The 26,506-nt window shown below is 43.1% G+C and overlaps 1 protein-coding gene across 2 annotated transcripts; it reads left to right on the forward strand.

The window, feature by feature from the left end:
- The first annotated feature begins 1,258 nt into the window (after positions 1-1,258).
- LOC146372505 (low-density lipoprotein receptor-related protein 8-like) lies at positions 1,259-26,334 on the forward strand. 2 transcript variants are annotated; one of them, XM_084954423.1, is made up of 13 exons: positions 1,259-1,506; positions 2,108-2,242; positions 3,143-3,520; positions 7,169-7,288; positions 7,452-7,577; positions 9,183-9,348; positions 19,070-19,285; positions 19,796-19,914; positions 20,124-20,263; positions 20,832-20,973; positions 21,047-21,244; positions 22,528-22,688; positions 23,136-26,334. In XM_084954423.1, exons 1-13 carry the CDS (start codon positions 1,449-1,451, stop codon positions 23,157-23,159), a joined length of 1,983 nt encoding a protein of 660 aa, XP_084810549.1. In that variant the 5' UTR covers positions 1,259-1,448; the 3' UTR covers positions 23,160-26,334. The 2 variants fall into 2 exon arrangements, with proteins under 2 accessions (XP_084810549.1, XP_084810548.1); XM_084954422.1 differs by having other exon boundaries at positions 1,262-1,506; positions 24,838-26,334.
- Positions 26,335-26,506: the final 172 nt, after the last annotated feature.

Here is a 26,506-nt window from a genome sequence, read left to right on the forward strand (position 1 = left end):
CCTCAAAATGAAAACTCGTACACAGGCGAGCCATTTGCAATAGTCTAAATATTGGAAATCACATTTCGGCACTCCACTACCTGGAAATGGGTAAAAGGCACAGGCCTGTCCCTACCAGTCGCGGCAGAATGCTGTCTCTTTCTGAGCCTGGTTCTTTTGAGGTTTCTTCCTCTTAGAAGGGAATTTTTCCTTCCCAGTGTCGCTAATTGCTTGCTCATAGGGAATCACTTGATTGTTGGGGTGGCCAAAACTCTAGGAGAACTAGCAATTCTTGTGAAAATCAAAAAACAAAAAAAAAAAACAGCTGCCAAAATATGTCATTGAATTTAGGCACAATTTTTCTTAAAATCCATTAAGTAATCTCTGTGTCAAGTTCTTAACAATATTCAAAGCGGAGCAGCGGACAGCTTACCATCACATCAGTCCTTTAATCAGACCTAATTTGATACAAATTGGAAATAAATTGATTTTATTAAATAATTGGTTGGGTTTTTTTTTTTTGTTTTTAGAAAAGTTGAGCTCTAGCCTTGAAGTCAAGGCCCCTAAGATTTAAACCTTACAGAGAGTTTCAGTAAATGCAACCATGGTATTGATTTGAAAATTCTACGTTGCCTCGTTCTTGAGTTATTGCATTCACAAATCCATATACCAATTTTTATTTTTACATTTTTACATTACTTTTTCATAAAGATTATAACACACAAATAACACAAATGGGAACATTATTGTCATTTTTGAAACCCCTACTTTGACCTTACCTAATGCAGTGCAAAAAACAAATAAATAAATTGATAACTGACACTGAGTCTTTTGTGTGCGCGCAGTCTGCGTCAACACAGGGAAACACTGAGAATTCAGAAGATTTTCACTGTGTCCAATTCAGCCACAACTTTCAGATTTTTCACATAACAAGCAGCACGGATTTTGTCATCATTTCAGCTGGAAGCACTTTATAAGGTGTTATTTCACGTGAACATCGAGGAGAGATCTCAACAAATATCACAGCTGCATAAAGATACTGTAAATGTCCACAAAGACGTGGACTGATTATAATGTAGACACATTAATCAGAGTCATATATGTAATTTCTTTATTTTCTATATAACCAACCTTTAAACAAATTCTATTAAAGTTTGTTTATCAATATAATCAAACATGTTGAATATACAGAAAAAGGCAGAGAAGCTTGGAAAAGCAAAGTGGACCGTTTGAGGCATTTCCATGTTAAAACCTGCGGCGATATAAAGATAAACAAGTACAAAACATGCAGCAGTTTCTACTCAACACGAGCCAGTTCACGACCATAAAAGTAACAGAACTAGACGAAGAAACGAAGTATGAACGGCGGAGAAAACAAGTACCAACTCGGAGACCTGACAGGTTGACAGGCTCGGCTCTTGCGTCATATTTGCGCGCCATCTGCCTCGTTTCTGTGGAGGACGTTGGACATGGGACACCTTGGAGCTGTATTTCTTCTGGTCGTGGGTCTCTCCTTCTATATTTGGGGTATGTTGTGGAAAGAAAAAGTTGCTTCTGCGTGTGTGTGAAATGAACCGGCTTGTCGTTTTCGGGGCGCGTGCAGAGCGCCTGTTACTTTGAATGAAGCGTGCTTGCAGCGCGAGCGGGGTTGTTCTTGGTCTGTTACTCATGACGTGTTTATGCTTTTACTGTTACTAAACCATAGACAAACAGTGCTTCAGAAGCCGAGGCGTTTTATGTTCGGGTTGTTGTGTGTGCGAGTCTGTCAACATAAAACAATAAAAACAAAATTATATTATGAGATGTTTGCACAGTCACAGTCTGTTAGGGCAGAATGAATCATTATGATGCATTTGCATGAAACAAACCTGGTACGAGAGCCTGTCACATTGTGATTGATTTAATGTGATTTTTGGGGGGAAGCTTTTTGGAAAATGTGCGTGTTGCCGGTTGATTTTAGCAGGTTAATGAATGGGTTTTTAAAAATTAAATATAGTACTCTTGGATATTATTAAAATACCTCTTTTGTCAGCAATGTAATGAACAAGTCCTTTCTTATCTTTAATAATTCATTAATTTATCAGCTCTTTCCCACAACAGTAAAACACTCAATGTGCCTCGTTTCCAGGCGCTGCAGGTCACTTTGTGCCCGCCTGTCACCAGCAGCGAGAATTCACGTGCAGCGATGGCGCATGCATCTCCACCCTGAAGGTGTGTGATGGACATGCAGACTGTGAGGACCGATCGGACGAACTCCACTGCAGTGAGTGCACACATGCGCTTCATCACACACATGCTCATTGCTTTGTGTTTAGCAACACAGATGGTGGAATCTGTTTGGCCTATTACAACATTAGGACAACTTTCTCAGCAACTTAGAAAAAAAAGTAAATTCTGCATAAATATGATTTTTTTTTTAAATAAAATTGAACATTTTATCCATTTATTTATTTTAATTTTAATAAGGCAGCATAGTTGAGATGTTATGTTCCATGCATGACTGATACTTTAATAATGTTAATAAATCTAAATCTGCACTGTTAATAATTGTCCTACTCAAGATTAATGGCATACTGTACACTGTTGCACCTTTTGCAGAACAGATTATCTTCTGTTCTCTTGCTGCGTGGGAATATGCCATTTGAGATTCTGTTTTTCTAATCCTGCTGAAGTCATGAGAGTCTTTGATATCGAATTCCAGAGAGATTTAGTGTTCATCACGTACATCAGCCTGCGGGTTTGCCAAACAGAACCCTGCAGGAGGGAGTACTTCTGAAAGGATTAGGTGTGATTTTAGGTTAAACATAAACTTTGCTGACGTGAATGAAGCCAGCAGGTTGGAATATTTGCAGAGTTGTTTAGAGCTTGGGGATGTGTGACTCAAACCTGAAAGGTTTTGGTTTGACTGCTGGCCAAGAAAACTAAAAAGTGAATAATTTATACTGACTGTCCCACTAAGAAATGCAGGGTTCATCAGTTAGGCCAGGAGACTTTAAAGAGACTAATCCAGTCCAGGTTAATCCAGTATAACTAGGAGCATTAGACACATTTACTATGTCGGATCATACTCTTGTTTTCTTGTCTGTTTCAGATAAATTACACACGCACAATAGACATGCATGCTTGAATTTTAGTTTTAACTTTTAGCTGTGACTCTTCACAGGCCATGTGTGGTGCGCCAAAGGTGAGTTTGCCTGCCAGAGCAGAAGGTGCATATCAATGGATTTCTTATGCAATGGTGTGGATGACTGTGCCGATGGGAGCGACGAGGCTTCCTGCATGAGCTGCACTGCTGGTTTCTTTTCCTGTGGGCCGTCTGATGCCTGCCTGCCCAGAAACAGGGTCTGCGACAGGCGGACTGATTGCAGAGGTGGACGTGATGAGACCGGGGAGTTGTGTGGTTTAGCTCAAACCCTCCCGCAGGCGTCACCGAGATGTGCTGCGTCAGAGTTTCCGTGCAAGAACGGCCACTGCATCCGTCACACCTGGAGGTGTGACCACTCGAAAGACTGCTCTGACGGCAGCGACGAGGAAAACTGCGGTGAGTGATGTGATGTGCAGCTCCACTTCCTTGGATAAAATGTTGAAGTTGTCAGTAGCAAAGCTGCAGTGGCTCTGTTGAACTTGTTATTTTTTATTTCTTTATTTTAAGGTGTAGAGCAGAATAGAAAAATGCGATTCTGTCTACCTTTTTGTTAGGAACACTTAGACCCAGTTTTGCCTTCAGAACAACCCTAATTGTTTGTAGATCAGATTTTGGTCCATATTGACTTGATAGCATCACATAATTGCAGCGTATCCATGATGTGATATTAAAGTAAAACGTTGCTCTATTGGATTGAATTCTGGTGACTGCTGGGGGCATATTAAGGGGAAACTTGTTTGAGAGGATGTGAGCTTTGTGACGTGGCACAATATCCTCCTGGGTAATGCACTGTGGTCATAAAGGATTGAACATGGTCAGCAACAATACTGTAATAGCTGATCATGACCATGAGGTAGGCCCAAAGTGGACCAAGAAAATAGTGTCTACACCATTACACCAAAACCACCAGCCTAAACTGTTGATGCAAGGCTGATGCAGTAAAGCGCTATACAAATACAGGCCATTTACCATTTACCATTCTTTCATGTTTCACATTTTCACTGAATTTTGCAGCAGAAATCAAACCTCTTAAGACCAATTCCACATCCAGGTGCTGGTGGCACCTGGATGTGGAATAGCCATAAACCCACAAGAATGCTTAAATGATAGGTTAACACACACGTTAACAACCTTCCCAGCAGCTTGAAGCAGTCTGATTATTTGTCTCCAAACAGCAAGACATTTTCTCCTAAAGAACTGCTGCTCTCTGGATATTTTCTGTCTTTCATAGCAGCAGGTTCATGTCCTTGTGCATAGATGCACTGAAGTATCTAATCAGCCATGTGATTGGCTGATTACATATTTGCATTAGCTAACAATATAGCTGGTAAGTGTATAAAGTTTGTACTTTTAAAAGTTAACCAACGCGTTTGACCTCTAGTGTTCCAGCTGCCACCCAGAATGAAGCCATATTGGATGCTGCTGCTCACTGATGATGATAATGGGAAGTAGAATAAATATTGTATGGTGATACTCGAGTTCTACAAGCCAAAAAGAATACAGGCTAATCCAATTTGTGCAGGCCTGCAGCAATCACGTCTGATTCATTTTTAATAATGTGCATGTTAACACTACTGTAATACAAGATAATGTTCTTGTAACTGGTGATGTTTGATGCCTGAAGTTGAAGGTGGGTAGAATGATGGTAGCTGGGAAGAGCTTTTACACAGATGTCCAGAAAGTGGGTGTAATTTTTGAAATGTTGGTGTCACAGAAAGAAAAATTGTCACACAGACGATCTCTCTACTCCCTGAGGGGTTTTCAGAATTTCCCAACTTTCAAACAGATAGACAGGTCTCACAGTTTTGAGTCACAAAACTGTGACATGTCACAGCGTCATCCAGCAGAGGGCAGCATTGTACTGCTCTGTATTGCAGAGTACTGAAGTTAGAACAGCCAAACATTTTAGCTGAAGGCTCTGTTCAGACTAGAGTTGATAAAGATTGCTGCACCTTCATCAGTGTCTGAGTTGTTGGTCACCTGTACAGTTAGGAGACTAAACACAACGCAAGCGTCTTACTAATGCGTTTGTGGGAAAGCTGAGTTAATCAGCAGAATTGCGCTTTCCGTTTGTTATCGAACATAATAACAAGGTGGTAAAATTTCTCAGCTTCTGTGATGGGATAAAATATGGCGTGCTGATGAATTATTGCACCTCCTTAAGTGTACAAAAAAATTCCACAAAAGTTGGGATGTTTCCAGTAGAACATTGAAATGTCGGAACTGAGGAAATGTGCTGGAAGCTATCCCAGCTGTCATGGGGTAGAAGCCGGGGAACACCCTGGATACTAAGATGAGGCTTAAAACAAAGAGCAAACCAGTAGTGACAGATGTGCTCAGTAGTGGAGTACAGGCCCCAAAGATGATTGAAAAGAATAAGAATTCTGTGCCAAGATGTCTCGGTGGGGTTTTCGTCATTTATCCGAGACATAAAAATGTTTTTCCTTGCAACATATGCAAGGATATGATAAAGTTTGTTCAAGCTGGCATCAATAACATTATCCCGACACAGCTGTCCCAACAGGAGGGATACAGGGTCCATATATCCTGTGAAACGTCAATGATTGTTGGTCACGTTCAACACAGATCAATTCAGCACATTATAAAAACATGATATGTCTTAAAAAGTACTTTTTTTCTGTGTTTTTTTTTTTTTTTGTTTTGTTTATGAAGTCCTAAACCTGACGGTATCTGAAGGAGTGACGTGCAGGGAGATGAAATTTCTTTTGTATTTGATCAGTGTGCTAGAGATTTAGTCTATCATACTGTGAGATATGTTCATAGAAGGTGACTTCTGGAAGTGTTCCTGAGCTCATGTAGTAATTTCCTTTGAAGAATCATGGCACATTGTTTTTTTTTGTGTGTGTGTGTGTGTGTGTGTGTGTGTGTGTGTGTGTGTGTGTGTTTTTGGGGTTTTTTTTTTTTTTTAAATGCACAAAGATCACAGCCATCCGGTGTTGATTTCCAGCCTTGTACCTTGCGCACAGAAATTTCTCCAGAGAGTCTTTTGATGATATGTTATGAGTCTTTGTAGCTGGACATTGAGGAACATTATTCAAAGTCCACAGTTTTGCAGACTGGTTGAACCTCTGCCCATCTTTATTTCTGAGAAACTCTCCAAGATGCTCTTTTTATACCTGCTCATGTTACTCTTTACATTACTCTTTACACACCAGTGGCGCTGGGTAACGATTCACACAGGATCTGTTACAGCAACGACTTGTGAAAAAGTCAGAAAAAGATAATGAGAAAAATGTAACTGTTTATTTTTTTTACTGGGTTGAACTCAGAGAGGTGTTTGGGGGTTTTTAATTTTAATTTTTAGAGGATGGCATGCCCAATAATTGGACACCAAGGGTGTTGTAGTTTCAAGAGAAGGGGGGGTGAGTTTGTCTTGGAAAACTTCCAGAAGGTTGACGATATGCTTCTTTGAAATTAGAGTTGCAAATGCATTCAGTAAACTTCATTTCACTGCCTCGTGGTAGAAGCACTTCAGCTCAGTTAAGCTGGTGCAGTCCATAGCCTCACATATTAATGTTTGGAGGAAGTTTGAGAGTTGTGGCTTCTGAATGTTTTTCATAATTGTTGCTCATCATCTGCATGAACAGCTGGGTAGAGGCTCAGTGGGTCATTGTGTTTTGGTGTGGTTACTTTACATTTTAACCACAGTGCAGCTCGAGTGATATCCACCCCTGTGGTTGACACACCCGTTTGGATTATCATGTTGTCGTTGCTGACTCTCATGTTTTACTTTTTCTCAAGTTCAGCTGCCGAGATAAAATGTCGAGCGTCTCATTTTCATTAATGACTCCTTCAAATTGCTCGGTTAGCTTCAGTTATGTTTAGAAATAGTAAGCGAATGTTGGCATATGAAGACACTAAAGCAAAATGAATGTGCTAAACATTGTGCTGATTTTAAGCAAGTTTAATCATGCTGGCATTACCCGACTATTATTAGTCATATCTAGATAAAAGGGTGGTTTTTGGTGTGAAACCACTGCTGATGTGCTCTTTTTTTTTTTTTGTGTTTTCTTCTTGTTGCAGATCAGGACGAGTGTCTGGTCAATAATGGCGGCTGTTCTCATCATTGTGTGGATCAGCCGATGGGTTTCTTTTGCAGCTGCCCCGACAACATGAAGCTGGTCAGTGACAGCCAGTGTGAGGGTGAGTGGCAGCCTGATGGAGCAGCTGCAAAAACAACCCCACCCCAAGATTTATTTATTTTGTATTCATAAGTCAGGGTTGTACCATTCGTCTTACATACATATTATAATACAATGCAAGCTATGAATATTTACTCTAGTAAATTATCTCTTTGATTCTTTAGAGGTGGATGTGTGCCTAGAGAGGGACATATGTGATCAGCTGTGTGTTCACAATAACGGCAGCCTCACCTGTGAGTGCCAGGAGGGCTACAGGATGAATGCAACAACTGGAGAGTGCAAAGCTGAAGGTGAACAACAAATTATCTCACAACAATTTCAGATGTGTGCCATCAGTGGAGTTGCTAGATTATTAAACAGTTTTTATTAGACATTTTGTTCCCCCTTCCACCTTAAATTTACCATCATATCTTAAAGTTGTCGCAGTTGCAATTCGTAAAAGTGAAAACTCTTCTGCCCTGTTTCAGTGCTGTTTTCACAGAAGGGCTCACAAAGATGACCGTGGAAGACGTGACCACTTAGTGGTCACGTCTTCCATTTGGTTTCACACTAACACGTAGAGCAGATCATGTCAGAGCAGAGTTTCCAGTGTTTGATACCAACTTAAAGAATGCCAGCAGCAAGTATTTGCAAATAATCTGCGATTTATGATGTTTTGAGCAGCTGAAGATGGTTTTCCAACACGATTTGACTGTAGGCTGAGAATAGTGTGGAATAGCCACAGACACATTCACTGAGTTAGTCTGTAAAAAGTCTATTTGTTTTTATATTTGTTCCTTTTTATCTGAGATAAGGTGTTTGGGGTTTGTTTTGTTCTGTTTTTTATGAAGTCTGGCTCAGATCCCACTAATAGGCAAACCCCAAGTGGATGACTGAATTCATCTTTTGCACAAAGACTTGTTTGTGATGTGGTCCACATGCATAAATTCAGTTGTTTTCTTTTTCTTCTTGCCCATTTGGTGCCACCGGTTAAACGTGATGTTATTGTTTTAGATTTAAAATACTTGGCGTAACGCAGCAGACTAATCTAAAATGTCTAAACTGTTCCTGTTTTTTACCCCTCAGCTGTAAAAAGCTGATGGGTGTTGTTGTGTTTGGCAGAGTGGACTCCCAAGTTTGTGAATGCGATAACCTGAGAACGACGCAACGTAGGAGCTTCAAATTGATACCATAAATGGATCGACTAACAATCTGACAAATTTAAATATTAGTTACCTTGATCTAAAGCTCAGAGGTCAAGTTTTCTTAAAATCTTGTGAAGGACTAAACTAAAGAAGGAAGTCAGCTAGGATTTTCAAATAGATACCACAGGCGTGTCTACTGGAAAGGTGAGGGGTAGCGTTGGCTGTTGCCAGTATTTCTCTATTATCAACACTATCTGTAAGTACAATCAAACTATTGTGTCATGTTCACAAAGGTTACACCTTAACAAACATCGACTCAGTCACACTATATAGGTTGACACAACTGTACAAACATATTGCTCAAATCCGTAACTTTAGCATAGATGCACTTACCGTAGTCAATGGCATTTTCCATTCCATTTTGTTATTATGTGACTTGCAATGTTCCTGTTGTGCAAACTATTGTAAAATGACCCTGAAACTTAATTCGCTGCCACTGAAAAAAAAAAAAACAAGGTCAAAGAGTTCAAAGCAGGCCCGCTGACATTGTCACTTTTTCCACACGTCTTCAAGGACATTTAGAAAAGTCATTAAAAAATAAATAGTGATGGCACATCTGGTTTAAATGAATGAGTAAATTGAAGATAAGTAGACATAGACTGGGGAAATTCACTTGTTACAGCAGCACAATGAAAATGGAGATGAATACAGAGTAATTTCTACTGTTTATAAGTGGTTGCTGTACACAGTAAATAATGTGTGTCTTTTCAGGAGATGAAGCTCAGCTGGTCTTCACCAGTTCCAAAGGGATCCAGCTGAAAAACATTAGCAGGTCTGAGTACATGGAACTGGCACCGCATGTGCCGGGTCCCCTGGCTGTCATGATTTCTAATCGCACACTGTACTGGGCCCAACAAGGAAGAGGCTCCATTTACAGGTAACCAGCATGTTTCTATATGACCTGCTTTCCAAAGTCACATGTGACAGTTGCAAGAAAATCTGAGGTCCAAAAAATATAAACACATGGATGTTTACCTGTTGTTGTTTTTTTTAAATTTATTATTAATACATTTTTTCCCCTAACGCTGATGTGGATCTATGTGGCAGCAGGATAAGTGAGATAGCCCATACCCATTTTCAGAGTATCAGTTTTAGTTTTGTAAGTATTATTAGCAACTTCCTTATTATTAAAGATATACAAAATATGATCTGATCAGATAAAAAAGGGCACTTTGATAATCTGGGAATTGTTTCCTGTCTGTGGACCAAAACTGATTAGCTGCAGAGCAGAGAGACTGGATTTTAATATTCCTATCTGTATGCAAACCTGACTGGTCTCCTTTCATAAACACACATTCACTGGACTACAGTAATGTGTCAGGTAGTTGTTTCAAACTCATGGCCGGGGACAACTTGCGGGCCATGTCATCCCTACTTGCGGCCTGTATACCGACGTGAAGAAGTATAATGCAATTTGGCCCTTGAAGTAACTTTTTTTTTTGTTAGGGAGGATTTGTTTATTGTTGAGCGCAATGTTAAAATAAGTTCTTTAAAAAGCCAAAAATGATTTAATATGGGCAGAGAGCACAAACATGCTGAGTGATTGGCTGTGTTAGTTCAGTGAGAGAGTCAAAAACTAACATGTACAATTATGTCTGCAGTTTTATTTTGTTAAATACAAACAAAATGATAGCAGAAGTGCTGCCATGTATTTGTAAACCCCCCCCCGCATTTTAGGACATATTTCTGGGTGTTTTCTTGTTTAGTTTTTTGCAATAAAATGGCCCTCAAGTGAGATGACAGTGTCAGCAGTGGCCCATAGCTCATTTTGGTTAGGTGTTAAAATAAACTCTGTGCTCACACACTCTTACTTGCATCATGGTCTGAAACGTGACCCAAACACAAAAACGCTATGGGACGGTGAAAACAGCCACATGCTGCGGCGCCACTATATCAGTGTGACTACCGCCGTCACTGAACTCCAGGTTCAAACCAAACAATATATGTTCTGATTCTCAAAAAGTGTTTCTTAGACAGCTTTGACTCAGATTAGGGCAACAGAGACCTAATAACCTTCACCTGTCCAGATTATTTGTGTAATAGGTAATTTAGTTGTGTCAGTATCAAATATCTTCTCTCTCTCATGGCACACAGTGATAATCTGCATACAAGTGTGTCGGTGTTGTTGATATAAGGAAATGCTATTTATGGGGAAATGTTTCTAGTTCAACAGCCTTCATTATGCAAAGCATTTCAGAATAAAAGTGATTCTGAGAAGCATCAAAGAGTGACATGAGTCTGCTGATATGGCTATAAGGGAAGTTTTACCTTCCGCTGATTCATTTAAATGACTGATCACAGGCAAACAAGAGAGTCAAATTCCACATCTCAAACAAGCTCTTCAAGTTATGGACAGAAGATCAGATATCACCTATGTCATGTACTTAGTGCTAAGTTTTGAGAAACTACTGTTGTATAAGTGAAGACTTTATCTTGCAGATTGCTTTCTCCTATAAAGCGATTAGTGCTCGGATGCTTCTTAAAAAATAAATGGTTGCCCATGTGTGACTGATATAATACATCAGTCACACAAGGGAAACAATGCTTCGTACCACATTTAGGCTACGTCCACACGTACCCGGGTATTTTTGAAAACGCAGATTTTTCCATGCGTTTGTACCTTTCGTCCACACGTAAATGCCTGCCAGGGTGGATATTTTCGTGTGGACGAGAAAAACGGAGAAAACGCAGTGTCAAAGTTGTGCGCCTTTTTTGACGTCACACTGTGCGCCACGTTATTGTTTCGGTGAAATGAATTTCTACAATACTGTTACTGTTAATTGTACTCTCTGCAGTGTTTAAATGCTTACATATACACAGTTACTGTCCCTCCACACATACGACTCGGTTCTGCTTCTATGCCCCATCATTGTTTACTATTTCCCACCCAGGCTTCTAGACTTCTGATTGGCCAACATTTCTACACGGTTAGGAATATATCACCACATGTTGCTTTGGCATGTTCCTAGCAGCGTTTTCCTTCATTTCTGCGTTTATGTGTGGATGGGATTATTTTTTTAAAACGATAATACAAAAAAATACCCGTGGACGTAGCCTTAGCCACACATGAAAACAAAGGGAAACAAAGCCATTATTTGACCTCACACATGCACTCTTGAAAGCAGTGCAGAGACAGAGCGGAATCATCAGCTAGTTCAAAGTAGATCTGTGTATCATCAGCATAACATAACAGAAGTGATACTGTATTTCGCAAAGGTTAGTCACAGTTCCCACGATTTTAGCCTGTTGTTCCTGTTGAAGTTATTGACTGTAGAGATCAAACAAAGAGTATACGTATGTTTTCACCTTACGGTGCAACCTATGCAGTGATGCTGTATAGCTTGTGTGCTAGCTAGTTTAAAAAACTTGATACAATGACATATATCGTTTACCATAGAGGGTTTTTTTTTTTTGTTTTTTTGTTTTTAGTGGAGTAATGAATAGTTATGTCTATAACTTCTGTTCCCTGAAGGAGAGGAACGAGGTACAACATGATATCACGACCTCGCGTGCCCTGGCTGAAGAAACCTTTATTCACCGCTGTCATCACAGTCATCCCTCAGTTTGATAGCTGCGCTTCACCAAGCCAAACTGCTCAGTGGGGCCACCTTGTGTTGTACCTCGTTCCTCTCCTTCAGGGAACAGAAGTTATAGACATAACTATTCGTTCTCTTTCAGTTGATTCACTCGGTACAGCACATAGGTATGGGACATATATACATGCCCCGCAGAGCAGCCACCAAACCGGAATCGGACCACCACCACCTTAGTGAGCGGTAGACCTAGCAGAAAGGACAGTATGAGCCACCGATGGGGCTGTAACGTCCAACCGATAAAACCGCACAAAAGTGTGCGGTGATGCCCAACTAGCTGCCTCACAAATATCACCTACAGGCACCCCTTTGAAAAGAGCCCATGAGGTTGCCATCCCCCTGGTGGAATGAGCTCTCACCCCATGGGGCAAAGCAAGACCTCTGGTGCTGTATGCCAGTGAGATAGCTTCTATAATCCAGTGGGACAGCCTCTGTTTAGACAGAGCTCTACCTCTATTTGGATTTAGATGTGCATTTCCCCCCAGTGGAAATGATACAGGAGCACGTCTGGCCATTGGTGCGCATTAAAACCCGATTCTTTGATCCCCATAATAGAACAGAGAAAACCCGACTCAGAGTGGTCAAAACATTTTTATATTTAATTCTTTATTCAATCACCTGGAAGAGAGAGCCCTGCACAGCCCAACGCCAGTTGCAGGATATCTAACATTAGAATCATAAAATGTGTCTCATATAGGTGTTATTTTGGTACTTTACATGTCACACATAGTTTCAACTACTCCTTATATATGGTACAAGTTCCTCTTTTCTGTCTGGCTTCCCGTATTCATTTATTTATTTATTTATTTTTTAAAATATTTATTAATATGCTTGTATAGCACTACACTAACTTCCTGTTTTTCAGTCTGGCTGAGCACTTGGTTTGTGAGTCAAAAGTGGCCTTGCTTTACAAACCTTCATTACTAAAGTACATAAAACAATATAATCAGCGCCTCCATGCCCAAGGGTGCATCGTGGTCGATTATGGAGAAGAACAGGGGGCAGTGAGTATTTACCTTGGAGGGAAAAAGATCTATTTGCGCATTGCTAAATAGATCCCAAATCTGAGCCACTAGATTTAAGATGGCGCGGCCACGTCCAGACGCCTTCCTGACCGCTCCGCTCCGACTATCCACTTTTCTTGTTTTTTACTTATTTTTTGCTCTGGTTTACATTCCAAAATCCTCTAGTTTTATAGTATACGACAGCAGATCACTTGCAAACATCGGTGACAAGGTTGCACATCTAATCTTGGACACTTTTAAACCCGACCCATCCTGGCCGCCAGAGATTCTACGCGGCGCGGAGAACAACAAAGGATGGGCCGCTCATCCGAGGCGTAGAACAAAGAAGCGCCGGGGGAAACGCGCTGGCATTAGGAACAGACTGAGACAGCAGGCGCATCGCGTACCACTGCCCAGTATCCTACTGGCCAATGTACAATCCATGGAGAACAAGCTCAATGACCTAAGAGCAAGAGTCACCTTCCAACGTGACATGAGGGACTGCAACATTCTGTGCTTCACGGAGACATGGCTGACCCCCACCGTGCCGGGCCAGGCCGTAACTCCGTCGGATTCATTCTTTGTGCTCCGCGCGGACAGAACAGCAGAGTCGAACAAAACCAAAGGTGGAGGAGTGTGTTTCATGGTAAACAGAAAGTGGTGTGATGCCAGGAGCATTTCTACTCTTTCCAGCGGCTGCTCGCCACATCTGGAATTCCTGAGCATTAAGTGCCGCCCTTTCTATCTGCCCTGTGAGTTCACCTCGGTCATCGCCACGGTGGTCTACATCCCACCCCAAGCGGACACAGGTATGGCTTTGTCCGAATTACATGATGTGCTGAGTTCGCTTCAAAACAAGGACCCGGGCGCAGCCTCATTGTAGCAGGAGACTTTAATAAAGCGAACCTCGGACAAGTCAATGACAATGCCAAACTTTTACCAGCATGTCTCGTGTCCAATGAGGGGGGATCGAATTTTGGATCACTGCTACACGCCATACAAGCAGGGCTACAAAGCTGTCTCACACCCAGCTTTTGGGAAGTCTGACCCCATGCCATCTTCCTCATTCCCCAGTATAAACAAAACATACGGAGGGAAGAAGTAACCACGAGGGAGGCGAAACGGTGGTCTGCCCAATCAGAAGCTATGGTACAGGACGCACTCAACGACGTCAACTGGGACATGTTCAGAGCATGCGCAGTCGACATCAACAAGTTTACGGAAGTAGCAGTATGCTTCGTCAATATGCTAGCGGAGGAGATTATCCCCACTGCGAGAGTCACCACATTCCCAAACCAGAAACCGTGGATGGACAGATCGGTCCGCACTGCAGTGAACGCCAGGACCGCCACCTACAACGCGGGTCTCGCCACTGGCGATATGAGCGCCTACTAAGCGGCCTCATACGGCGTGTGGCACGCGGTGAGAGATGCCAAACGCCGGCACCGGGAGCGTGTGGAGTCCCGCTTCCACCAGGGCGACACACGGAGTATGTGGCACGTACTACGCAACATTACGGACTACAAAGCCAGGGACACTGCGCCAATCAACGCCAACTCTGCATTCACCAACGAGCTGAGTCAGTTCTACGCCCGTTTTGAGGTTAGCCAGGCGGCTAATGCTATCTACCGCCTGACTACCGAGGACAGTGACGTCATCAGCGAGAGACCGGTGACCAGCATCGCGGAGCATGACGTCCGAGCGGCATTGAGGAGAGTGAACACAAGGAAAGCGGCGGGGCCAGACGGCATCACCAGCCGTCTGCTGCGCCGCTGTGCTGACCAGCTAGCAGGTGTGTTCACTTCCATCTTCAACGAGTCCCTGGCGAAGTCTATGGTCCCCACATGCTTCAAAAGATCCACCATCATCCCTGTGCCCAAGAACAGCAAACCCTCATCCCTGAACGATTACCGGCCAGTTGCACTGACCTCCGTAGTAATGAAGGTGTTTGAGAGGCTGCTGAAGAACATCATCATCTCCTCCTCCACCCCAGACACCACAGATCCGCTCCAGTTCGCCTACCGACCCAACAGATCCACTGAGGACGGCATCGCCCACGTCCTGCACACCACCCTCAGCCACGTGGACAAGAAACAGGGTAACTATGCGAGAATGCTGTTTGTTGATTACAGTTCAGCGTTTAACACAATAGTGCCCTGCAGACTGTTCACAAAGCTCAGGGATCTGGGACTCAACAGCCGTCTGTGTGCATGGGTGCTGGACTTCCTCACTGGCAGAACTCAGGTGGTGAGTGTGGGTAGATGCGTCTCTAACAGCATCACCATCAACACAGGAGCACTACAGGGATGTGTCCTCTCGCCACTGCTCTACTCTCTCTACACTTCAGACTGTGTGGCTTCCCACGGCTCCAACACCATTGTGAAGTTTGCTGACGACACAGTGGTGTTGGGTGCCATGTCCAACAACAATGAGGCGGCCTACATGGACGAAGTGAAGAATCTGGCATCAACAGACAGCTTCAACAGGAGAAGAGCGTGTTCCCCCCTGCCTGTTTATGTAAGACACCACTGTTGAATTGTCCGTCCTAACTAAGACATGCTGGCCCTCCAGGACAGTGTCTCCCTGCTGCTGGCCCCCTGTTCCACTCAGAACCACAGCTAGGAGGGCTGAGGCTTCTTTCTCCTGGGCATCGGGTGGGCCTTTGCTCCAGGCCGATTGGTGTGGAGCTCGGGCTGTAGGATGTGTTTTTGCTAGCGGCACACACACTGCAGCAGTGGGCGCTGGTCTTTTGCCAGTTGGCAGAGGAGCGGCGGGCCTGTGAGAGCTAGCTGCGAGCTTGGGCTTCGCCTGACGTCTGGGGATGATGGCGCGCAGAGCTTCTGTCTGCTTCTTCCTCAGACCGAATCTAACCTGAATGGCTTCAAGTGAATGTCCGAAAAACCCAGCCGCAGACACTGGTGCATCCAAATATACAGCCCTGTCTCTATCCGGGACATCTGAGAGGGTCAGCCACAGGTGCCTCTGCGCCACTACTGTCAAAGCCATTCCTCTGCCCAGGGAGAGCGCTGCACAGTGGAACACACAGAGGATGTAATCTGTGGCGACTCTGACCTCGTTAGGAAGCGGTACCAGCGGGCTGTCATCAGGAACCAGCAATTCGAGCTCCACCACATAGCCTGGTACGTCTGGAGCATGGTGACGGAGCTCATTGCGCAAGCAGTGCCGGCCTGAGCCTGATAAATCTTCTCCAGCTGCGAAGCCGAGAATCTGCAGTGTTTGGACAGCAGAGTTGCGGGGCCGCCAACACCATTGTTATGGGATGGGGCCAGATAAGCAGCCAGAGACTGCGTTAACTAAGCCAGCTTCCTCGGCGCCGTCCAACTCCATGTACTTTCCATAGCCAGGCACAGTGATGCGGCTAGACAGAGGTTTGTCCCATGATGCCGTTAGCTCGCAGACAAGGTCTGGGAACATGGGAAGCCGCTTTTTGACCGATGCGGGCTCTGGTAGGAGGAAAAAACTAGCGAACCACGACGGCTTCTGAGCTGGCGGAGGAGAGGACCAGTCCATCTGCAGCTTCTCATCAGCACGGCGAAACAGAAAAGAAAGGTGTCATTGTGGCTGACCAGCGCAGCAGTGGCGGCACATTGGGCCAACATTGAGCTCTCTTGCTCATCCACCAACAAACCATGGATGTCCAGGCCGATGTCCAGCACGTCATCGTCTTCCTGGGGAGCGCTGGCGGGCTTCGCTCCTGCATGGTTCCGGCTTGTCACTGGCTAACCCGTCAACATATTCCATGTTGTCAGCCCAGTTAATTAGGGAGGACATCGACCGGATCATCCTCGTTTTCGGACTTGGACAAAGCCGGGGCTCCAGACTCAGAAAGGAGAGGGTCATGCTGTGTGACAGCTGAGCATCCCAGCACTTTTTCCACAAACATCACCCATCTTTCCAGGGTCGAGCGCCAGAGCTGGCGACAAAACGCACAGGCTTCGGGCTCCGTCAACGCTCTCCTAGCATGGACGATCCCCAGGCAGACAGAGCAGGCATCGTGCTGGTCGCTATCATGCAAAGAGGAGGACGGGAGAACAGAAGATTTGCTCGCTTCAGTTTGGAGTCCATTTTAAAACGCAAAGCAAAACGCTGCACAGTTAAAACTCAAAATTAGTGCTCTGTGGGCAGCCTACGCACCAACTGCGCAGTGGAGGCTAACACCAACAGGGGCAGTTAAGCTAAGTTCAAGTCAGCAGACAACGGAGCTAACTAGCAGCGGCTAGCTAGCCCAACTCAGCAGAGGTGTTCTCAGCGAGGTGAAGAGCGTAAGAACTGAGGGATGACTGTGTCCCCATTCGCGATGTTGAGAACCAAAACAAAATACCAGAGGCCCAGAAGGATGCAATCAAACAGATGAGTTTATTGAACACACGCGTGGGAAGATGTACACTGCACAACATCAGATGTAGTTCTTCGCCCAAAAATACACTTCAGATTGCTTTTATAACGTCAGGGTTAACGCCCCTTCTCGCGTTTTACAAGAACATAATTTGCATCTTTTACAGACGATGATCAATTTTAAGAGATAAATGCAGACACCGAAATTCCCCTCTCTAGCATCTTCTTTCAAATATGGCGATGAATTCAGGCCCTGAAGGTCCCCAGGGACTTGTCCTATTCTTTGGCCCATCTTCTGTCACCTGTTACTAGGCAAACTCAAATGCAACAAGAAGCTGAATACATTCAGGCCTTCACTCAAGCCTGTTTCTAGATTATATGTATTATATGTGTTTTGTAGGCGTGTATGCAGTTTTAACCTTCTATAGCTCCAAGTCACTTACACAATAGATTGTCTGGACATCGTGCCAAACAAAGCTTACAACCTTTAATTGACTGAGCTTCAACTCTTTAACAAGCACAAAATGCAATGTGTATAAAATGGTTATAGCTGTACCTGTAATAAAAATGTCAATGTAATGCCAACAGCTTCAACAAATGCAAAGTTAATTAATGCAATGGTAATAATGATAAGTATGAGTAGCAGTAAAATATTTCCCTTATTCCACAACTGTGATGACAGCGGCTATAAGTGCAGGCAGGGCCGTGCGTGTGTCATCACACGTCATCTGCCTTAAAGGCGTGAATAAAGGTCTCTTCAGCCAGGACACGCGAGGGCATGATATCCCATACTTATGTGTTGTACCGAGTGAAGCGACTGAAAGGGAACTTATTACACGGTCTCCACCCCCTGGCTAATAAACTGCCCCTCTGTCTCCCAGGAGGTATAGGGACAGTTTCTTTCCTACAGCTCTGAAATCTAACACCCCCTGCACACACACCTAAAGACATGCACAAGGCCACTGCACTTTACAATACCACTTTTTAATAGTATTCCCTTTTTTATGTGTGTGTGCCATTTCCATATTGTGAATATTTGTTTGTTTGTCTATATTTTTTGTTCTTGTTTTTTGTTTTTTTTGTTTTTTTTGTTTTTTTTTTCTTCATTATGTGACTCCAAAATCACAACACAGAATCTTTGAATGCTAAATTATGCCAGTTGCTCCTATGTAGAAAGTACAGCTAAGGCTTTTAAAGTGCACAAGTACTGGCTTCTAGTAGTGGATTAAAAAGTAAAATAAAAAATTTGACTTGAAAAAAATAAAATGTGTGTATATATAATATAAGATGATAATAATAATAATAAAAAAAGTGTTTTGAGTAACTGCTAAAATATTTCACTGAGACAGAATTGGAAACATCAGCCTGATAGTGGAAGGGAAGGAAATGTTGGTCATGAATTGTTCTGTGGTGGGGGTGACTGTGGTGATGTATCAGTCTGAGATGGTACTAACACTAACATTACTGTTGCTAATGTGGCTAAAATAATGCTTAGGCCGAGTTTTGATGAATTAGCCTGTTGTGGGATGGAGCCAGTGGCATGGATGGAGTCTGATTGGATTTGTTAGAGCTTTTTTTTTTGTTTTGTTTTTTAATGTATTGTCTGGGCTTCTTATTTTCACTCTTGCATTGTTTTTTTTTTTAGGATCTCCTTGGATAGAAAGCCACAGGAAGCTGTGTTGGTGCTGAAAGTTCAAGATTCGGTAACCAGCATGGCGGTGGATTGGATCCACCAACTTCTCTACTGGACCAGTATAGAGATGGGGTGGGTTAGCGTAGCCTTTCTGGATGGGTCAGCTCATCGTCGGCTCATCGCAGGGCTCGACAAGCCCTCCGCAGTGGCCGTGGATCCTCTCAGAGGGTACGAGGCTCTGGGATTTTGCATTTCATTTTAATGGTTAACAGCACAAGATAAGGAAAAAAAATGCTTCACCTGTGATAAGGGGCTGTTGCATCATGGTTGTTAAATAACAATGATTACATTTCGAAGCAAAGAAGCTAAAAGCCAGCACGTCACACTGGAGCTGGTAAACATTTACACCTTTACTTGTCCAGGGAAGGGCAGCACATTACAAAACCCTACATTAATACAGTTTATATGGTGTTTAAGCATGACTGTGTCCATGTCATGCTTGATTGAAGGCTTTGAATTATTCAAATAATACATTCTCTTCCTTGCTTTATGCTAGTAGGTCCAACCACTTCCTTTAGTTTTGCATATTTCTTTTTGCTTGTTTCATCTTTATTGAAGTATTATTTGTTGGCAAATAGCTTGTCTCCTAAATTAAAAAAAGACATCACCAAAAGGTAAAATAAGTCTTAAAAATCAAAGCTACAGAAGATCAAAACATGCGTGCTTTTATTTTCTCAGGCTGCTTTTCTGGGCAGATTGTGGTGTCTCCCCAAAGATCGAAAGTGCCGGTTTGGACGGCTGCGACAGAAAAGCTCTGGTCACTTCCTCAATACGCCAGCCTGTAGCCCTCTCTCTAGGTACGTTCTGACATTCAAATTAATTGCTGTCAAACTGGCATTATTTAGAGAAGTCAGAGGAGAGGAAAAACATCTTCGTCCTTAAATCAGGAACAACATGAGTTCATTTTTCTGTACTTCAGGCAGAAGTCAGACCTTCAGTTCGGAGCATTTGAATATATTTATGTTGAGTCACTTAGTGCTGGTATTGATGTCGCATGTTCCCTTAGATATGCCTCGGCAGCTGCTGTACTGGTTTGATGAGGGAATGAGAAGAATCTCAAGAGTAAATCTAGACGGTCGTCAGCGTAAAACGGTGGTGGAGTCTAACGGCTATCTGGACCGAGCATTTGGACTGTCTGTGTTCGAGGTACAAGAATTACATTATGGTCTGTGCTGCCTGACATCCTGTGTCAGACCCGGGGGGCAACAACAAATGCATTTTAATACTGAAGGCAGCTATATGCAAGGAAACTAAATGCAGTGCACCCAGAAAGGATTTACAGTGCTTCAGTTCTTCCACTTTTTGTTATTTTGCAGGCTTACTCAAAGTGCATTCAATTAATTTATCACCTTAAAACCCAACACACAATACCCCTAACACAACACGCATGCGACAAAAGTGCCTAAATTTCCACTAAAAGATCTATTACTTGTGCCATTGGCTATCACTGAGAAGACATGCTGCTTGCACATTTCACCGGTGCTTGATCAGTCCCCTTTTATAATTTCATCACAGCTGAGTTAAAGAGTTCAGCTGCAGCTTAAAACGAAAGAGAATATTTGGCCTGCACCACTTGCTGAATTGAAGTGTGAATACTTCCTGGATATACTGTATACAAGAAAATCACTTCATGATGAGATATGGAGCTTTCTTCTTGCATGCAAAGCCCGATTTCTGCTGTGTGCTGCTAAAGCTTTCCCTCACTGGGTTTCAGGGATTTGTATATTGGAGTGACGAAGTTACGCGGTCCATTTGCCGAGCAAACAAACACAACGGCAGAGACCTCCAAGCACTTCTGTCTAACGTCACCTCGCCAGGTGGTGTGCTCATCATACAGCCTGTTCTCCAACCAAAAGGTTTGCCCAATCAAAAAGGGACTTCTTCACACTGTAGGTCCCAGACTGATAACTGTTGCTGATTTCTTCTAAGGACCCTCTGTTTGTGGACGTCCAAGGGCAGTTTGCCATCACAAGTGTGTCATTGACTTGCTGACTCAGGGTCCAAAGTTCAGCTGTGTTTCTCCAGAAATAGGAAGAAACAAAACAGAGGAAATTCCTGCAGTCTCCCGTTCAGTTCCTGCAACAGCTTTATCGGATCCTACATTTTTGGGAATCCTTTCTCTGATTGGTAAGAATCTGTCAAAGTCTCAAAACATTTAAACAAATCAGATCCACACTGCACATGAAAGGTCGTCTTTCATTAGTAGTGGCACAAAATTTTCCACCAGAGTCAAAATGAATGGATCATTGATTTCCTTTCAGTTACAGTTTACCAGAGTGATTAGTAATGCAATAAACATGCAACAGGTCTCCATCGGTCATCACAGGGAGATGCACCGATCAGGCCTAACATTATGACCACCTGCCTAATATTGTGTTGGTCCCCGTTTTGCTGCCAAAACAGCCCTGACCCATCGAGGAATGGACTCTACGGTCCCCAACCCCTGCGCCACAGACCGGTACCAGGCCGCGAGAGTTGAGGCCCGGGTGTGAAATTTATGGTTTTCAGGGTTTGTTGTTTGTTTTGTTTTTTGTTATTGTTAACTCTCTTTCCCTGGGTCTTTTCCCGTGTTGTAGTTGTGTGTCTTATTTTTGAAAGAAATATTTACGCGTTACCATAGCGACCAAAGAGCATTAAGGGGCAGAGAGCTACTCTCGATGTTGTTGATGCATTTCAGGAGGACACTGCTAATAAAGTTACACAATTACAGAGTGATTTGGCATTTATTATTATATTTACAAAATACCACAGTTTTTGTCTTGGTCGTGTCATTTTGTTTTGTTGTATTTATCCTGTAAGCTGCGAGGTGTGACCTCCATCTGTTGGTTTGGACGACACAGGGAAGCCTTTGCTTCCTACGTGCATTGATGGGGCTTGGCCGCCCATGACCCTGTCACTGGTTTTACCATTGTTCCTTGCTTGGACCACTTTTGATAGATACTGACCACAGCAGACCCGGGCCACCATGACAAAATGTTCACTTGTTCCCTGATAATATCCCACCTCTACCAGGTGCCATAATAAAGAGATAATCAGTGTTATTCACATCGCCTGTGTGGTCATAATATAATGCTTGATTACATGTATGAAGTCAAGCTTGCAAATGAATATCTTTGCAAAAAATGCTTATATGAATGTGCGTGAACGAGACCTGTTTTATAAAAATGCCCAAATTTAGTAGAAAAGCAAAATAAGAAGCATTTCATTTACCACACATAAGTAAATGTTTTCAAGTTTTTATGAAGCGTTGTTAATCCAAAGGGCTTTTTCCACAAGTGTTTTTCCATTCATGCAGCCACCCATTTGTCCACTCAGTGGAGGTAATAGAAGTGACATCATGCATGACTTCAGCTTCTATGTCATGTCTGGAACTCCAAAAAACTGATGAATTTCCTGTGTGTGTTTCCAAGTGTTCCTCAGTGTCCTGCTGGTGGGAATGGCTGCGTGGTGGTGGAGGAAAGAATTCCAACCTTACAGATCTCTCACTGTGCAGAGCTTCTCCCTGAAGGAATCCCAGGACCCCCTCGTCATTCAAGAGCCACCGATGGGTTCAGACACACGTATAGTCAAGGTGAGAGGAGTTTGAAGGTAAAACCAGGAGTTTGTGTTTGTGCAGAGAAGAGATTTTGTAAGCTTGTGTGCACATGTGAGAGATACAGCTAACTGCTTTACATGTTGTTTTTCCACTTCAGGGCTATCTTACAGGCTCTGTTTTATCTTTTTTAGGATAATAAGATGCAACCCTCACAGGCAAAACTGTTTTAAAATTTCTTTTTCACTGCTCCCAGGGATTTAATAATCCTGCAAAAACACATCCAAGAAGAAAACTACATAATATGGTCGCAGGTCTGGTGATACGATTACAAAATCGATCATCGACCTGCGGCCTAGAGCGTCCTGGTGCCACGTGCACTTATGGACACGCTTATGTTTGAACAAGGTGTTTGTTATGGCCAAACTGTGATTTGCACAGAAGTCCAATAACAAAGCACCGTTCCTCCCAATCACGCCCCTCTAGGTCTCGCTGTCGTTACCCACGTGAGCATTGAAGTCTCCCAGTAGGACAACAGAGCCTCCAGGTGGAGCACCTTCCAGCACCCCACCCAGGGACTCTAAGAAGGCTGGTTACTCTGAACTGCCACTCGCCGCACCCAGCCACCAGACGCTCGCCCTCGGGCACCCTCCCCGGGTCTGGCTCCAGGGCGGGGACCCAGTAACCCTATCCCGGGCAGGGTGAACTGTTCCCTCGATGGTCTTTTCATAGGGTGCTTCTGAATCGCTCTTTGTCTGGTCCCTCACCCAGGACCAATTTGCCATGGGAGACCCTACCAGGGGGCAAAAGCCCCTGGACAGCATAGCCCCTGGGATCCCTGGGACACACAAACCCCTCCACCACGATAAGGTAGCGATTCACAGAGGGGTGCTATCTAATCTAGCAGTTCAATTGAAGTTTAGCTATATAGCCCCGTATCACAACGACAGTCCCCTCAAGGCGCTTTACATTGTAAGGTCAAGACTACAATGTTACAGAGAAGACCGAAAATCAGATGACCTCCTATAAGCAAGCACTTTGTGACAGTGGGACGGAAAAACTCCCTTTTAACAGGAAGAAACCTCCAACAGAGTCACTTAATCCAGCCCTAACTATGTGCTTTATCAAAGAGAGAGCTGGTTCCACAGGAGAGGGGGCCTGAAAGCTACTTTTAAATGCCCTGAGAACCACAAGCAAGCCTGCAGTCTGGGAGCAAAGAAGTAGAGCTTAGGCTTGCATTAACCTCTAAAGAGGCCTGCTTTGCATGCTCGAAGGAGCGAATTAGTAGATGTGAGGGAGTATATTGTGGCTAATGTGCAGGCTTCTCTTATTAGAGGACACAGGATTGTCAAACAGCACGATGTGTTATCATAAGGTCCCTGACTCAGCCTTTAGTAGCCCTGAACAATGTTTTCACTATAAGGAGGATGGCTAAGATCATCCCATTTATTGGAGTCCTGACATGTGACACTTCCCCCCCCCCCCCCCCCCCCCCTCCCTCCCATTAAACATTTATGCATTTGTTTGTTTTTGGCTGGGCTCTGCTTGCTGCTTTGACTCGAGCCGCGTTCAGTAGTGATACACAGATCAGGGGTTGGGTTAATGTGGATTAAAACCTGGTGATTCTTCTTGAGTTATTTCATTACAGTCAGTCAAATCTTATCAAGCCACTGTAAGCAGTTCTGGTGAAGAAGAGTGGATTTCTTTGAGGGTAAAATTGGGACGGATGACAAAAAAACCTAGTGCTTCTAAATATTGCTCCTTGCTCCTAAATGTTTCATGTGTGTGTTGTCCTTGAATTAAGCTGTGGTAAGTGCAGCAACTTTCTCTTTTGGTAGGTAAAAAACCAGCCTCGTGCTTCTGAAGCGACACAATCAACAGGTGTTTCCTCCTCAGGAAAAACACGCACACACGCACGACTTACTATTAAGATTTGAAGAAAGAACTGCAAATGTGGGCTGTTTGAAAGGCATACAGAATACATCCGTTAAGCTACAGTTTCTTCCTCCTGTCTAGACTTTAAACTGACACAATCACAATATAAACAAACAGGCTGTCCCATCAATGAGTTTCTTTTGTTTGTTTATGTGGAATTTATCCTATAATATATAGAAACACAGTTTGACTCACAAGTTAGAGGCTTATCCCATGCAGCAGGTTGACTAAGTCGTGTTTTCTTTGCTGCCAGGAAACTTTGCTTAAGCGGGACTTGGACGGTGAGTGAAGGTTTGACACAAGTGATCAGCTGACTGGGTTTCTCCCGGTGAACCTGGTGGTGTCTTAACCCCTGGCAAAGACCTCAGAGCTGGCAGGACATCAAGGCAGCAAGCAGGCCCGGCTGAGAGTTCCAACTCCCCTGGAAGTTTAAATCTGTGATCTGGGATAAATATCTGCATTTGAAGAGGAGGAAAGTCCTTCACTTTTCAGGATATTTTTCACATAGGTCTCGCAACTCACTTTGTTTTTGTTAAAGTCATAGTTTATTTACTTAATGGTGAACAAGCACATCCAGTTTCTTTTTCTTTATGTCTAAGAAATGTTCATCAGGTTAACTTTTAAGGTCTTCACATTTCCATGTGAACTGAAGACGAGGTGAAAATATGTGTATGAAGGACACTGGCAGTGAGATCGTTCTGATAATTGACAACACAGTTTGCTGGTTTCTTTGATATGTTTTGCACTTTTGATCAAAGAGAATGAGCAAACTGTAGGATGAGGTTTCACAGATGAAATTATTTAGTCACTAATATTTGTTCATATTTGTATTTTAGTTTAGTTGCATCGTTTTACTGAATGTTTTGAATACTTTTTGCCTCGTGTTCAATTCACCAAACTTAACTCCAGCAGTATTACAAGTTTTACTTCCTCACATCAAGCAGGAATCAAGCGAACAAAGACATTTAGTTTGGCACATTTTAAAGAGCATCACCAAATGTATGCATGGTCCTGTTTACACACTTGGTGTGAATCCTGCAGGGTACAAAGTGCAGGTCACTCGTGTGTGTTTTCACAGACTGGATTAAAGCTGAAAGTTAAATATTGATCTAAAAAATCCATCCCCTACCAGGATGTTTGTTTTTTGTTTTTAAATGGTCACCTTTTTTTTTTTTCTTCGTCTTAGTTCGATAAACTTTTGAGAGCTTTCATCAGTGTTAGACCGCTTTCCTATTTTCTACAATATAACATCAACTATCTAGCAGCCACTTTTGTGCAGCACACGTTTTATTACCAGTTCAGAAGCTGGCTGAGTTAAACATTTCAACATTCCTAACCCAGCTTATGGCATCATTTGGAATCTCAATTCAGTTTAAAGTGACCTTAAATAAATACATAAAGGGCTTTTTTCTTAGTCCATTACCAAGAAGCAATGCCAACTGTTAGAAAACACATAACTGGTTTGGGGGTTTCTTCATGTTTTTGTTTGTGCGTTGATGCGGTTGTGGTTGATGCTGTTGAATGGTTGACATGCCTTATCTGATTTCAGTCTCTTGATTTGTTTTTTCTGTTGGACCTTAAAAAAAAGATCTGTTGGTACAAACTGCTGACTTGTATGGTTAGTATTTATTTTGGTGGGTTTATTTATTTTGCAGTAGTATTGTAGCTGCTTTAGTGCTGGCTCTGTACTTTACATAATTCTGTTAATTGCTGTAAATGAGTCAAATAAAGAATTTTATGTTTTCCTACATTTGATGTTTTTGCATTTTGACTTCATTGCTCTCTGCATGGAAAATATGAAAATTTTAGCTAATCCAATTGTGACAAAGCACCAGTTGTACCATATGTCAGGAGCCTCCTGCACCTCTGTCTGCACTGCAATGATCTGTTTTAATTAATAACTCCAAACAGACCTGAGTTCA

Source organism: Perissodus microlepis, chromosome 15, assembly GCF_051167445.1.
Source record: "Perissodus microlepis isolate ML-2025 ecotype Zambia chromosome 15, ASM5116744v1, whole genome shotgun sequence".
NCBI lineage: Eukaryota > Metazoa > Chordata > Actinopteri > Cichliformes > Cichlidae > Perissodus > Perissodus microlepis.

Bases quoted from the DNA above. Each gene is read 5' to 3' on its own strand.
- LOC146372505 (XM_084954422.1), top strand. From the start codon at position 1,449: ATGGGACACCTTGGAGCTGTATTTCTTCTGGTCGTGGGTCTCTCCTTC. The intron at 1,507-2,107 runs GTATGTTGTGGA...CCTCGTTTCCAG, and splicing joins TCTCTCCTTCTATATTTGGG to GCGCTGCAGGTCACTTTGTG. The intron at 21,245-22,527 runs GTAAGAATCTGT...TGTGTTTCCAAG, and splicing joins GGGAATCCTTTCTCTGATTG to TGTTCCTCAGTGTCCTGCTG.